This window comes from Ochotona curzoniae, unplaced genomic scaffold (genome assembly GCF_017591425.1).
Source record: "Ochotona curzoniae isolate NIBS_2020 unplaced genomic scaffold, NIBS_Ocur_1.0 scaffold_2453, whole genome shotgun sequence".
Classification (NCBI taxonomy): Eukaryota; Metazoa; Chordata; class Mammalia; order Lagomorpha; family Ochotonidae; genus Ochotona; species Ochotona curzoniae.
The window spans coordinates 8,163,676-8,178,372 of NW_024467094.1; the positions used below are offsets into that span (position 1 = coordinate 8,163,676).

General features: G+C 52.1%; 2 protein-coding genes across 2 annotated transcripts; one reads left to right on the forward strand and one right to left on the reverse strand.

Annotated features, from left to right (window-relative positions):
- Positions 1–961: 961 nt before the first annotated feature.
- MED11 (mediator complex subunit 11) lies at positions 962–2,144 on the forward strand. The gene is made up of 3 exons (XM_041000733.1): positions 962–1,103; positions 1,316–1,446; positions 1,629–2,144. Exons 1-3 carry the CDS (start codon positions 1,019–1,021, stop codon positions 1,764–1,766), a joined length of 354 nt encoding a protein of 117 aa, XP_040856667.1. The 5' UTR covers positions 962–1,018; the 3' UTR covers positions 1,767–2,144.
- Positions 2,145–7,906: 5,762 nt separating this feature from the next.
- LOC121169971 (C-X-C motif chemokine 16-like) lies at positions 7,907–12,669 on the reverse strand. The gene is made up of 4 exons (XM_041000813.1): positions 12,609–12,669; positions 10,303–10,441; positions 10,011–10,093; positions 7,907–8,656 (listed from the first exon to the last, which is right to left on the reverse strand). Exons 1-4 carry the CDS (start codon positions 12,667–12,669, stop codon positions 8,241–8,243), a joined length of 699 nt encoding a protein of 232 aa, XP_040856747.1. The 3' UTR covers positions 7,907–8,240.
- Positions 12,670–14,697: the final 2,028 nt, after the last annotated feature.

Consider the following 14,697-nt stretch of genomic DNA (forward strand, 5'->3'; position numbering starts at 1 on the left):
CCAGGCAGCTCCAGTTTTTCAGCTCCTGACCTGGTTGCTTGAGCAAGTGGTGGAAGACAGCCCAGGTGCTTGATTGTCCGTACAATACCCTAGGAGGCTGACTGGAGTACTAGGTTCACATCTGTATGGCCTGACCCAAGCCCAATGGCTGCAACCATTTGGGGAATGAACCGGCAGGTGGGAGATTTCTCTCTCCTTTGTTTGTCACTCTGCCTTTGAAAAAAAAAAAAAAAATAGGATCCTCCAAGGCCTCCCAAAGTACACAATCTTTTTTCTGACTCAGCTCTTCTGTGCAGTCCGAGCAAGGTCCACACGAGGCCGCCACACTCCACACTGACGCTCTCGCTGGACCCTTCAGGACCGCGCTTGGCCCCGGGCAGCTGCCCCTTTTAGCCAACCTCTCATCACCCCTTCCAGGTGGAACAGACACAGGCCGATCTCAAACACCACGTCCATTCACGACCATCTGAGCAACTACCTGCTTCCCCTTCCTCTCCGCATGGCCCTGCGCATCGTAGGTGGCCAGAAACGAAAAGGCAGAAAGGCTGTTAGGACCTGATAACGCGTTAGTGCTTCGGGTGGGCTCACGGTCAGGTGAATGCGTGGAGGAGAAAAATCACACATTACCACTGTCAAGCTTTCCTCAGAGGACGGTGAAAAGGGCGCGTGGCTCCAGATTAAAGAAACACTCCAAAACTCCCTCCATCACTCTGAACGCCCTTATATATTCTTACAGAATGAAGTAACTATGGGCGAGCGTCATGAAGTCTAAAGTGGACAGCCTAACGAAGTTTCCTGTCCTTTTACCACTGGTGGTTCGGCGGTGGAGGCGCAGGGAAACCTGGGAGTTGTAGTTCAGTGAGTGGACCAAATGGATTAGACGGCGCTGAGCATCCTGGGAATTGTAGTCAGAGCGCGCACGCCTTCAGCGCAGTCGCGGAAACCATACGCACTTCCGCCCTGAAGAGTCGCACAAGGTTTCTAAAGAGAAAACCGGGTCTCGGTTCCTCCAAGGACGATGGCCACCTACAGCCTGGCCAACGAGCGGCTTCGCGCCCTGGAGGACATCGAAAGGGAAATTGGCGCCATCCTTCAGAATGCAGGTGGGGGACGCGACGAGCGCATGGCGGGGGTGAAGGCGAGTCGGGAGGCGAGGACGCACGCGCACTGGCCCGACCGCTCCTGCCCAACCTGGATAGGGAGGGAGGCTCGGCGCATGCGCGGGCCAGGAGCAGGGCATCCCGCCTGGGGCGGGCACGGGGGCCGGGTTCTCCCGCGCCTCCCCTCGCCGTCAGCCCTCTCCCCGCCCCTGCAGGGACGGTCATCCTGGAGCTGTCCAAGGAGAAAACCAACGAGCGGCTCCTCGACCGGCAGGCGGCGGCCTTCACCACGTCGGTGCAGCACGTGGAGGCGGAGCTGTCGGCCCAGATCCGCTACCTCACCCAGGTGGGCCTGGGTGCGGTGCTGGGAGGGAGACCCCACCTCTCCTGGGGCTCAGCCTTGGGAGATGCCGGGCAGGGATGCACTTCTTCCTCTCACAGTGTGGGGGCTGGACCGAGTCAAGAGCCAAGCTGGGGATGGGCCAGAGGCAGCAGCGTGCCCACTGAGGAGAGCTAACTGTCCCCCAGGTGGCCACAGGACAGCCCCACGAGGGCTCCAGCTACTCCTGCAGGAAGGACTGTCAGATGGCCCTGAAGCGAGTGGACTATGCCCGCCTCAAGCTCGGTGATGTGGCCCGCACCTGTGAGCAGATGCTGGAGAGCTAAGACCCACAGGCAGAGGGAGACCTGCCCTGGCACCTTGGTGGGGTGGGGGCTACGGAACCTGGAGACTGGTGGGATGAGGGAGCACCCCTGGCGCCCACATGCTGTGCTGGGCAGGGTGGAGCAGGACTCCGGGGCAGCAGGTGGAGATGGACAGGCCTGTGGCCCTACTACTCAGCAAGCTGCCCCTGCTCTGCACAGCAGTAGGGAGGCGCTCTCCCAGGCACCCTACCCAGGTCCTCACCACAGCAAGCCCAGCTTCCTGCTTGCTGGACTCGACGAGGAGGCGTTCTTCTTTCCTAATGGAGGTGAAACAAGAACTAAGGGTTTACATAATAAAAGTAAAGATGAGTTTTAGAAAAAGAAGAAATCAGACTGTTTCCTGGAAAAGGGATGGGGCCAGGGATTAAGGCAGTGAAATCAGCTGGTTGAGGGAGGGAGGGCAAGGCCAGGCCTTCACTGGGGCATTAGGGGAGAAGCAGGAGTCAGCTAGGGCTGGGGCGGGTCAGCTGGAGGAGTGTGAACACAGACCTGGGACAGGCAGGCACCCTGGGAAGGAGGCAGGGATCTAAGCCAGTGTGTACAGCTATGAAAATAATTGTAGTAGCTAAAAAAACACTTACAAAAGGTATAAGTTACCACTATCCAGTGCAAAGACAGAATTGATGACAGAATATTTTTAAAATTAAAAAAAAAAAATTGGGCCTTGCCTGGTAGCCTATCAGCTAAAGTCCTTCCCTTACATATGCTGGGATCTCATATAGGCGCCAGTTCAAATCCTGGAAGCTCCACTTCCCATCCAGCTTGTGGCCTGGGAAAGCAGTTGAGGACAGCCCAAGGCCTTGGGACCCTGTACCCACGTGGGAGACCTGGAACTGGGTCCTGGCTCCTGGGTTTGGATTGGTACAGCTCCAGGCATTGAGTCCTCTTAGGTTTGAATCAGCAGATGGAAGATCTTCCTCTGTATATCTGACTTGCAATAAAATTTAACAAATCTTTAAAAAAGTGGGGGAGAGGATAGGGTCAAAGAATAAGAATGCAGTAGTTGTTTTATCATGTTTGGGTGGTTTTCTTTTTTTTTTACTTTTGAGGGTGATTACATGGTTGACCTGGGTGGGAAGGATTGAGAGGGATTGAGAGTTAGGGAGAATGGGGTGAAAATCACTGTTTCCAAATTTTCTATTTCTTGTCTCTTGGGGAAGGGAAGAGTTAAAGAGGGAAGCCACAACCAGACTCCCAAATGTGCCAGTGCCCAGGGATGGGGAACCTCCACCCAATATCAACACAGGGTCCCGATGTAGTGTATTTTCTGAGGGTTCTGACAGAGTGGTTTGGATAGTTCTGAAATGTTGTGGATTTCACCAATATCAGAGTGAGACAGCCATCCCTATGTCCAATAGCCTGATGTAGTCGACCTCAAGTCTCCATTCACCCAGTTTTTTGCTGTCCTTGTTTTCTGGCATAGTTTCCAATTTTCTCTGTTCTCCTCCTACCAATGGTGCTGCCAGTCTCCATATGCATCAAGAACTGTGTCCACTGCTCTAACCTTTGTGCTCACAGGCAGGTCCAAGGACCAGGACCAGGTGACCCGAGGCTCGACAGATCCCCCATCCACAAGGCTCATGAACCTGGCACCCATTGAGCAGCTGGGCCCAGGACTTGGGCCTCTCCAACTGAGCCACACCAGATTCCCCACCCACTGTGGCTCACAAATCAGGTTCCCACAGACCCCAGGCTGGCATGGCTCGCCTCATCTCAGCATCCCCAGTGTGAGCTGGCTGGCGTTGCGGCCTGACCTGGCCCCTCCCACACCCTGAGCTGGTTCTCAGATCTGCCAGTGCATGTTGTGAACTGGTCAAGCCTGGTCTGTCTCCAGACCTGACCCACATGTAGGCTGGCAGGTAGTGTAAGCTGGCCTGGTCAGAGCTGCTTCTTGACTTGGATCTGGTGCTCACCTGCATGGACTGCATCCCTAGAAAAGATCCTCTGTTGGGTCTCCTCCCAGAGGCAGATCTTGGGCACATCAGTGGGTCCTTGGACCAGGCTGGTTTTGTCTACTTCTTGTCCTGGCCAGAACAGTGGCCTTACTCAGTCAGCCCACACCCATTTTGGTTCTTACTGTTGGTTGTTGAAGCTTAGTCACACCTAGTCCTTGCCTGGGAACTTTTATGTGGTTCAGCGGGAGTCAAGACCTAGCCCACCCTGTTCTACTCCCACCCTGACACTCACAAGTACCAGTGGGTGGGCCCGGCGCGGTGGCGCAAGTGGTTAAAGGTCCTCGCCTTGCACCCCCGGGATCCCATATGGGCGCCGGTTCTAATCCCGGCAGCCCCGCTTCCCTTCCAGCTCCCTGCTTGTGGCCTGGGAAAGCAGTCGAGGACGGCCCAAAGCTTTGGGAACCTGCACCCGCGTGGGAGACCCAGAAGAGACTCCTGGCTTCGGATCGGCATAGTATCGGCCCGTTGCGCTCACTTGGGGAGTGAATCATCGGACGGAAGATCTTCCTCTCTGTCTGTCCTCTCTGTATATCCGTCTTTCCAATGAAAAAATAATAAAAATAAAAAAAAAAAAAGAAAAAAAAAAAAGTACCAGTGGGTGCTGGAATGTAGCCCAGTCTGTCGCTCCCCAGTCCCAGTCCACACCCGTGCCGAGGGAGGGAGGGTATAGCCATGGCCAGCCCAGCCTGCTGCCCTCAACGCAGCTCTCATGCTCACCAGTGGGATTCCCAACCCAGCTGGGGCATCCCCTTAGCTCCCCAGCCAGGCCTGTTCTCATCCACATTTCTTGGCTGTGTCAGTGGAGATTGCATCTCCACGGGATGAGGCCACTTATTCCGCACAGAGTCTGCCACAAGACCTGATTCTCTCACACACTAGTTATTATCATGGCCCATTCTAACTTCACCATTCTCCTTATCATATTCTAACTGATGGTTACTTGCCGGAGGCCGGTTCCAGCCAAGTTTGGAGCTTGAGAAGGGGGTGTGGAGTTGCCAAAAAGAAAAGACATAGACACCATCCCTTAATGCCCTCTCATAACAGCTCAAGAAGCTCTCCTTTTTATATACTGAGACACATCACAGGCCTCTGCACAAATGTTTGATTTTGCTATCTTTAACTTCAGAACTAAGCCAGCATGCACAGATGTAGGACAAATTAATTTTTTACTTCATGGTCAACCAGGTGCTCTTAAAAATAATTCTATAAGTTACTATAATCAGTTTCTTCAAAGTAAGCTATTATCAATCTTCTGTAGTAGCCATTGGGTGACAGCCAGGACTCCAAGGCCAAGGCACATGCAGTTACCTACTAATCAGTAATACATTCCCACTACATTTCTTTAAAAAAAATTTTTTTATTTTTATTTATTTTTATTACAAAGTCAGATATACAGAGAATAGGAGAGATAGAGAGGAAGATCTTCCATCTGATGATTCACTCCCCAAGTGAGCACAATGGCCAGTGCTGTGTTGATTTGGAGCCAGGAGCCAGGAACTCCCTCCAGGTCTCCCACACAGGTGCAAGGTCCCAAAGATTTGGGCCATCCTCAACTGCTTTCCCAGGCCAGAAACAGGGAATTGGATGGGAAGTGGAGCTTCTAGGATTAGAACCGGTGCCCATATGTGATCCTGGTGCATTCAAGGTGAGAATTTGGGCTGCTAGACCAGTGCTGGGCCCCGTACCACATTTCTATTTCCTCCACTTGCCCTATTCATAAGGGAAAAATCTTAAAAATCCAAGACAGAAGTTTCAAATATTAAATCCCCCTACAACTACAGGCTCTATATCCCCATAAACCCTCAAACAATAATTCAAAGCCTATCTCTGTAATATTAATAAAAGCATCCTTTAATTCCTCTAGCCAAAATTTATATAAGAGGCTAAAACTGATATATTTCCTATGCTCCAAAGAAATTGCAAAGACCAGCTAGCCTTTAAGGTCACAGTAACTGTATTTATCACCATTGCAGCTCCCGCTGATAGTCCCATCACTCTCATTAATTTTTTTTTTAAGATTTATTTTTATTATTTTTTCATTGGAAAGGCGGATATACAGAGAGGAGAGACAGAGAGGAAGATCTTCCGTCCGATGATTCACTCCCCAAGTGAGCGCAACGGGCCGATACTATGCCGATCCAAAGCCAGGAGCCTCTTCCGGGTCTCCCACATGGGTGCAGGTTCCCACAGCTTTGGGCCGTCCTGGACTGCTTTCCCAGGCCACAGGCAGGGAGCTGGAAGGGAAGCGGGGCTGCCGGGATTAGAACCGGTGCCCATATGGGATCCCGGGCGTGCAAGGCGAGGACCTTTAACCACTTGCGCCACCGCGCCGGGCCCCAGCCTTGTCTTTAGTGTGTGCCAGTGATTGGTGCTTGGTGATGGTCGATGCTAACTACCACAGCTCAGGTCTCCCACGTGCGCTGGGGCTTCAGACTGATCTTTAAAGGTTTTCCTGTCCTGCCCCCCAACCATTCTTCTTCAAGCCTGCCTAGCTCCTCCCCTACCGGAGTCCAGCTCCAGCTGAGTTTGAAATCTAGAAGGGTGCTTGGAGTAGGTTTAAGCAGGAAAGAAATGGACCACTACGATTTCATCATCTTAATGGACAATGCAAGATGGCTGTGCCCTCTATATTTTATTATTTTTTAAGATTTATTTAATTTTTATTGAAAAAGCAGATATACACAGAGGAGAGACAGGACATAATGGCTGGAGCTGAGCTATACCTAAGCCAGGAGCCAGGAGCTTTTTCCGGGTCTCCCAAGAGGTTGCAGGGCCCCAAGGCTTTGTGCCGTGCTAGACTGCATTCCCAGGCCACAAGCAGGGAGCTGGATGGGAAGTGGGGCCCTGGGATAGGGCCAAATAGGATCCTGGCATGTTCAAGGCAAGGATTTTAGCTACTAGGTCACCGCATCAGGCTCTGTCCCCTTTATTTTTTTTTTTAAAGATTTATTTTTATTATTTTTTTTTATTGGAAAGACAAATATACAGAGAGGAGAGACAGAGAGGAAGATCTTCCGTCCGATGATTCACTCCCCAGTGAGCACAACAGCCGATGCTATGCCGATCCGAAGCCAGGAGCCTCTTCCGGGTCTCCCACATGGGTGCAGGTTCCCAAAGCCTTGGGCCGTCCTCGACTGCCTTCCTGGGCCACAGGCAGGGAGCTGGAAGGGAAGTGGGGCTGCCGGGAATAGAACCAGTGGCCATATGGGATCCCGGGCTTGCAAGGCGAGGACCTTAACCACTTGTGCCACCGCGCCGGGCCCCTGTCCCCTTTATTTATAAAGAAGCAGTCACAAGCTCTGACACAGACTTTTACATCATGGTCAAGCAGGTGTTTCCAAGATAAATTGTGCAGTTTGTTTTACCTCAATGCAGGAGGTTATTCATCCTGACCTCAATAGATGGCGCTTATCAGTCAGTAACACATTCCTACTACAATTCTCATTCTACAGCTTAGTCTTGTATCAGTTAAGGGAGGAAATGCATCACAAAGGAGAGAGCTAAAGATCAAGGATGGTCGACATTGGCAGCAGAGACAGAGACAGCATGAATTGTAAAAGGCCCTTTTGTAAGAGCTTATTAACATCAACTTCCAAGCTCATGTTGACAGTAAAATTGGCACTTTGGATAGCAGACAGGCATCCTAGGGCTGCTTCACTCACAGCACAGCAACACTAGGCCTCTTTTTATCTTTTTGTGTTTTTAGTTGTTTTTTTTTTTTTAAGTCACATATAGAGACTAAGCTAAGCTCAGCTGTTGTGGCCACAGTCTGAGTGAACCAGCAGTTAGAAAATCTTTCCTTATCTCTCCATCTCTCTGTAAATCTGCCTTTCTAATAACATTTTTTTTTTAAGATTTATTTATTTATTGGAAAGGCAGATATACAGAGAGGAGGAAAGACAGAAAGGAATATCTTCTGTCCGATGATTCACTCCCCAAGTGAGCGCAATGGCCAACGCTATGCCGATCCAAAGCCAGGAGCCAGGAACTTCTTCTGGGTCTCCCACGTGGGTGCAGGGTCCCAAAGCTTAGGGCTGTCCTCAACTGATTTCCTAGGCCAAAAGGAGGGAGTTGGATGGGAAGCAGGGCAGCCAGGGTTAGAACCAGCGCCCATATGGGATAGCTGCGTGTTCAAGATGAAGACTTTAGCTGCTAGGCTATTGTATCAGACCCAATAAGGTAAATCTGAACTCCCCCTCTCCCAAAGATAAAACTCTGTGGCCTGGTACACAGCTGGTATGCAATACAGATTTGTGAATGGAGTGGATGGACCTGTGACTTCTTTCTCCCTGCCCCTGCTTCATCATCCAGCCAGCTGGCTGAGTTACCATCTTTTTGTCACCATTCACTGCCTGGCATTCTAGGTAAGCACTGGTCCCTGGGTCCCTGGTGGTTCCCCTCCCTCTACCTGAATAGATCACTTCTCCTACCAGAAAGAGCCACTAAGGGTACAGGGACAGGATCCCTAGCAGAGAGAGGCTTATGCCCTGAGGGAGGTTTCTGAAAGGGAGTCTACCTGGAGTGCCCCACAGGACCTGATGCCTTCTGTGCCTGCACTTATGTTTGTGAGAACTCCAGTGAGGAGGAGGGTGATGACAAGGAGGCTCAGCACTGCCCTGGTGGCTGTTGTAGCTGCAGAACCTACACCTTCTTCTAGATGTTTCTGGTCCTCCCGAGCCTCAGGCCCAGCTCCCACATGGTGGTTCCCAGGCACAGTGGTGGTTTCATTGCCAGGTGCTCCGGGGATCTGGATGGCCTGCAGGGTGGTCGCCTGGTTGGTCCGGGCTGTGGTGTGCATGCCTGCAGGTGCTTCATCTGGAGACTCCTGGGTCTGAGTGTTGTGAGGAGGGAAATGCTGGTGGTGTGCCAGGTCCTTCCTGTGGGCATGTCCACATTCTGCAGAAGGAGAGAGAGGTGAGGAGGCGGGTTCTTGAAAGGACTGGGTGTGAGAGTGAACCCACAGAGTCAGGGTGAACACCCCTGTACAAACCTGGTTAGCCCAACCAAAGACCCTAAATGCATATTGTCCAAGTTTTCTACAACACAGGAGCCCACAAGAAAAAAAAAAAAAAAAACACTACATTGACACTTAAGTTTGTTGAATAGTGTGTTGTGTGTAAGCATGCTTGGGCAGTGGCAGAACTGAGGGGAGGGGCAACCCAGAAGGTCTGTCTTCCCTGTTCTTCTTGGCCCCTCTAGAAGAAGCATTTGTGACCTGCTATGAGGTATGGTGAGGCCGAGAACTCCTCTATGAGCAAGGAGCTCTCTCTCTCTCATACACAGAAAGGTCGGGGGAGCCCAGAGTCACCTCCAATGCTTTAGTGAATCCTCAGCTGCCAGGTTTCCATATTATCAGGGTAACATGTTCCAAGAATGGATGGGTACCTGGCATAGCAGTGCACCATGTGGTTGGGTCACCTGCGCTCTGTCTCCAAGTGCCTGGAGTTTAGTCCTGCTCTCCTTAGGAGTCTGCTTCCTGCTACTATGGAACTTGGAACATGGCACTTTGGTGACTCAGCCATTGGGATCCTGTCACAAACGTGGCCCTAGCGTGAGTTCCTGACTCTCAGCTTCATCAGACCCATGCCTGGCAATTGTGGGCTTTTGGAAAGAAACCAACACATGGGAGATCTGTCTCACAGTCATTTTTAAAGAACTAAAATAAAACTAAGGGGGTTGTGTTGTGGCATAAGAAGTTAAACCATTGTCGCAAGGTCGGCATCCCATATGGGTGTCAGATCAAGTCCTGGCTGCTCCACTTCCAATCCACCTGTTCACAAGTGTGACAGGAAATCATCGAGGGAGTGCTAGGACTCTTGCCATCCAAGGTGGGAGATCTAGAAGAACTGGCTCCCAGCATCAAATTGACCCAGTTCTGGGTATTGTGATCATTTGGGGAGTGAACCAGCAAATCGAAGATTCTGACTCTCTAACTCTTTCCAATTAATATATCATTTTTTAAAATGTTTTTTAAATGATAAAACCTGTTTTTTGATTTCAAAATGTTTGTTGAGGGCAGGAAGTGAAATCCCTGAGCCCATGGAACTGTTTCATGAAAAATAAAAGAAGTTCACAGTCATGAAGTGTTAAATTGGCAAAAACCAAGAAGAGGATGGTGATCCAGGTTTGGCCATCAGGAATTAAGCCAATACAGTTCTAGAAACCTATAGAGCCCCAGAGGAAAGGGCAGAAGCAGAGAGAATGGCAAGGTGGAAGCCGCTGAGCTTGGGGAGGTTGAGAAAGCTCTCACCCTTCAGCCTGAAGCATTGCAGTAACTCCTGAACCCATCCAGCATGCACGCTGCCACAGACACTCCTCCTGCGCAGTTGGAACCTGTGGGGACAAGGTCCTTCTCTCTTAGCTGGGGTTCCCAGTCCCCATCTCCATCCCAATCCTTCTCCTGGTGGTTTCCTTAATCCAAAGGCCCGAAATTGAGTCCATGTCAGGTGTGACATAGACATTGCAGAGAACTGCAGGCCAGGGCAACCTGGAGAGGGCACTGGGTCTGCCTGAGTGGGCGAGGGCCTGAGAGAAGGGGTCACCTGATGTAGCCTGGACAGCGGTGGTAAGACCAGAGATGCTTCTGGAGATGGTCCATCAGCTCTGGCGGCGGCGGGGAGCCAGAAGGAATTCTCTTATCACAGTGACAGCTGCCAGCGACACTGCCCTCATTGGCATATCCTGAATGGGACAAAGGTGGTCAGTGCAGGTTTCCAGGCTGGGGGATCCCCTCTGTCCATCTGCCCTGGCCCGCCTGTGGAGAGCCCCAAGCACATGCCCATAGCCCCCACCCCTCTGCCCTGTGTGCAAACTGCAGATCCATCCCAACATCGCACCCTCCTAAATCAGGCAATCCCACCTGGACCCACGTGTTCGCCCCACACTTGTGAAACTGCCCTTCCCTGTCACCACCACCTAGCAGCAGAGTCAGTAAAAACGAACAAGACATACTCCTGAGGGTCCAGGAAAAGCTGGCAACCAGACCTCTCACTGCCAAAAGCAGCTGCGTTTAAAACCTTCTCTCTGCTGCGCCTGTACCCATTGGTCTAAGCTTTCCTACCAGCTTCTTCCACCACCTTTCTTCCCACATTTCTTCCCATGCTCTCTGCTTCATTCCCCAGTCTTTCTCCTCATCGCCCCCTAGTCTCCTCATTGCTACCCAGTCTTTCTATCTGTCTGTCCCATGTCTGTCCATCTGTCTGTCTTCGTCCATCTGTCATCCTAGTCCAGTGTTTACCGGCTACTTTTATATAGTTCTCCACCAATCACTTCTCCACGTGGGTCACTTGGCACTACGTGATAGGCCAGTAATCACTGGGGGGGGGGGGCATTAGCCTATTCCTGTGACTTCCTGTTTACCTGCTGGTGAGACCAGCTCCACCTCCTGGCCCTGGGCCAGCCGCCATCTTGCAACAGCCCTTCCAAACCCAGGAGCGGGTTCAGCACCCTGCTCCCCACATATCCCCCCTTTTTATTTTTTGCTGGGTAAGATGAATTTCAGGCGTTGATATTGACCACCTTCATGGCCATGGAGTGTTAAGGTCCTTTCCAGCAAGGTTCCAGGGTTAGTGGGTGACTTCCAAGCTCATGACCCTGAACTAGCTGCCTAATTTCCTTAGAGACTTCCCAACCCCCATTCTAAGGGTTGCCCTGGGGCATAGAATTGTATTTTCTGTAGCTACTTCCTGCTGTTTAAGGGGTGTGGTAGGTCCTGCTTTTGGGGGGTTTGGGAGTCTTCCTATCACATCTAATTCACAGGTCCATCTTATGAACAGTCACTGCCAATGGCTATGCTGCCTCTCAGAAACAAGAAACCACTACCTCTTAGGGCTAAAATCTGCTTCTTAGGGCTATTTCTTAGGGCTATTTCTTCTTAGGCTATTGTTAGGGCTAAATTCCGCCTCTTTGGGCAATTCCGCATCTTTGGGCTAATACCATTTAACCGCCTCAGAGGCGAAAATAAAATCCCGTTCCTTGTTCTCATCTCTGCCACTTTTCTTCCTTCCTGCTCTTGTTTATACACTTATGCCAGCGCAGGCTGGGAAAAATCTCTTCTCTGCCGCTTTTTTATGCCGGCACAGGCCAAAAATCTCCCCATACGAGTGACCACCCAGCAGCGGTGACACTAGAAATGAACAAGACATACTCTTGAGGGTCCAGGAAACCTGGCAACCAGACCTCTCACTGCCAAAAGCAGCTGCGTTTAAAACCTTCTCTCCGCTTCGCCTAAGCTTTCTTACCCACTTCTTCTGCCACCCTTCCTCCCATCTTCCACCTCCCTTCTTCCCACATTTCTTCCCGTACTCTCTGCTTCATTACCCCGTCTTTCTCCTCATCGCCCCCAGGTCTCCTCGTTGCTACCCAGTCTTTCTATCTGTCTATCTGTCCCACGACCGTCCATCTGTCTGTCTTCGTCCATCTGTCATCCTAGTCTAGGGTTTACTGGCTACTTTTACATAGTTCTCCACCAATCATTTCTCCCCGTGGGTCACTTGGTGCTACGTGATAGGCCAGTACCACAGCGGGGGGCATTAGCCTATTCCTGTGACTTCCTGTTTACCTGCTGGTGAGACCAGCTCCACCTCCTGGCCATGGGCCAGCTGCCATCTTGCAAGGGCCATTCCAAACCCAAAGCTTTAGCACCCCACTCCCCACATCCTAAATCAGGTAATCCTACCTGTACCCATGTGTCTGTCCTACACTCAGGAAGCCGCCCTTCCTGGGCCGGACTGCCTTGGAAGGCTGCACAGCTGTACAGGGAACTCCATGGAGCTAGTGCTCTCTCTCTGCAGCCTACTCCATCCTGGGACTTGCGCCCCAGCACTGCCAGACCTGCCCCAACTCTCACCTGGCACAGTTGGCCCACTCAGCAGCAGCAGCAGCAGCAGGAGAGCTTCTTCCTGGGTCATCTCGCAAGGTGGCAGTGATTAGCGGGGAACACAGCTGCCTCGACCAGTGTGACTTCCACGCAGGTCCCGGAGTGTGTCCTGTGGCTGACTTCTCGGCGACGTTAGCTGTATTTCATGTCTCAAGAGGAACTGGCTGCAGTGGGCCAGAATCCTGGCAACCCACGCTGCACTCCACACAGACACTTGGGTCAACCCAGGGATCCCTCCCCGCGGCAGGGACAACCTGGGAGACAGAGATCCTGCACCACACTTCTGTTGTGGAATGGGAGCAGGAATGTGGGAGAGAAAACGAAAGAAGATTCCAAGGGTGAGGCCAGGGCGGCGTCAGGCAGAGAGCACCTTGAGACATTCCAGGCACTAATTGCAACTCCACCCACCATGATGATGTGCCCAGTGATGTCGTGGCAGGCTGCAGCCAAAGTCCACCAAGAGCCTGAGCCCAGAGAAGGTGGACCTTGGGTGTCTGAGGAGAGTGCCATGACATGTGACCCAAGGTCACAACCCTTCCACTTCCCTGAGGTACTTAACACTTGAAGGAGGTGGCAGAGGCTGCAGGTACCAGAGGAGTGGGAACTGCCAGAGAGGCTCTAGGTCCGCTAAGGATTCATGAACAAAAGCCCAGGGGATGCTCCAGCTCCGGTTCCCCCTTCCCGTGTCCCAGTGTGCAGTCCCTTTGGTTCAGGCCTGAATATGTTTACAAATGGGCTGTTTATGCTTCTGTACAAAATGCTTTGCCAGCTTCTTGTTTGGAGGCCAAAGTACAAGATGCAAAACCAGTAATCTTGGTTCCCATGATGCACTCAGCTGAATATTTTCTTTCTCAGGTGGTCGGTATATCTAACACCCTCCCATGGCTGCCCAACTCACCTGCTTCCCACAGCTGCCTCCCTTCTATAAAAACTGCCTCACCCATCTATAAAAACCATTTGAACTCTCATCTGGGTGTCACTCTCTGAAGGAAAGGAAATCTGACCCCAGCTGATTGGTTCCTTTGCCTGCATCCTCAATTAATATTCTTGTGTTGCAGAGTTGTCTGGGCTGCACTTCTTGCAGAGACTCGGGTTGGATGAACCACCTGAGACAGATGGGAACAAACTTCTCAGACAATACCACCCGGGATGAACCCTCTTCTGTCACCTCCATCTTCAATTCAACCCCAGGGTTTGAGTCCTTGAATTTTGAGGCTCTAACTTCACCTCATTGGAGCTCCTCATCTCCAACCCTAATGCCCACGTTCAAGTGCGGGCTCCCATTCTCTCATCCCCCATTCTCCCAATCTCTTCAAGTGCAGGTGGGGGATGCGACCCGCAGATGGCAGGAGTGAAAGTGAACTGGAGGCGAGGCAGCACGCGCACCAGCACGGACGCCCCCCACCCGGTGCGGGGCTGGGAAGGAGACCCCACCTCTCCTGGGGCTCAGCCTTGGGAGATGCCTGGCAGGGATGCACTTCTTCCTCTCACAGTGTGGGGGCTGGACCGAGTCAAGAGCCAAGCTGGGGATGGGCCAGAGGCAGTGTGCCCACTGAGGAGAGCTAACTGTCCCCCAGGTGGCCACAGGACAGCCCTATGAGGGCTCCAGCTACTCCTGCAGGAAGGACTGTCAGATGGCCCTGAAGCGAGTGGACTATGCCCGCCTCAAGCTCGGTGATGTCGCCCACACCTGTGAGCAGATGCTGGACAGCTAAGGCCCACAGGCAGAGGGAGACCTGCCCTGGCACCTTGGTGGGGTGGGGGCTACGGAACCTGGAGACTGGTGGGATGAGGGAGCACCCCTGGCGCCCACACGCTGTGCTGGGCAGGGTGGAGCAGGACTCCGGGGCAGCAGGTGGAGATGGACAGGCCTGTGGCCCTACTACTCAGCAAGCTGCCCCTGCTCTGCACAGCAGTAGGGAGGCGCTCTCCCAGGCGCCCTACCCAGGTCCTCACCACAGCAAGCCCAGCTTCCTGCTTGCTGGACTCGACGAGGAGGCGTTCTTCTTTCCTAATGGAGGTGAAACAAGAACTAAGGGTTTACATAATAAAAGTAAAG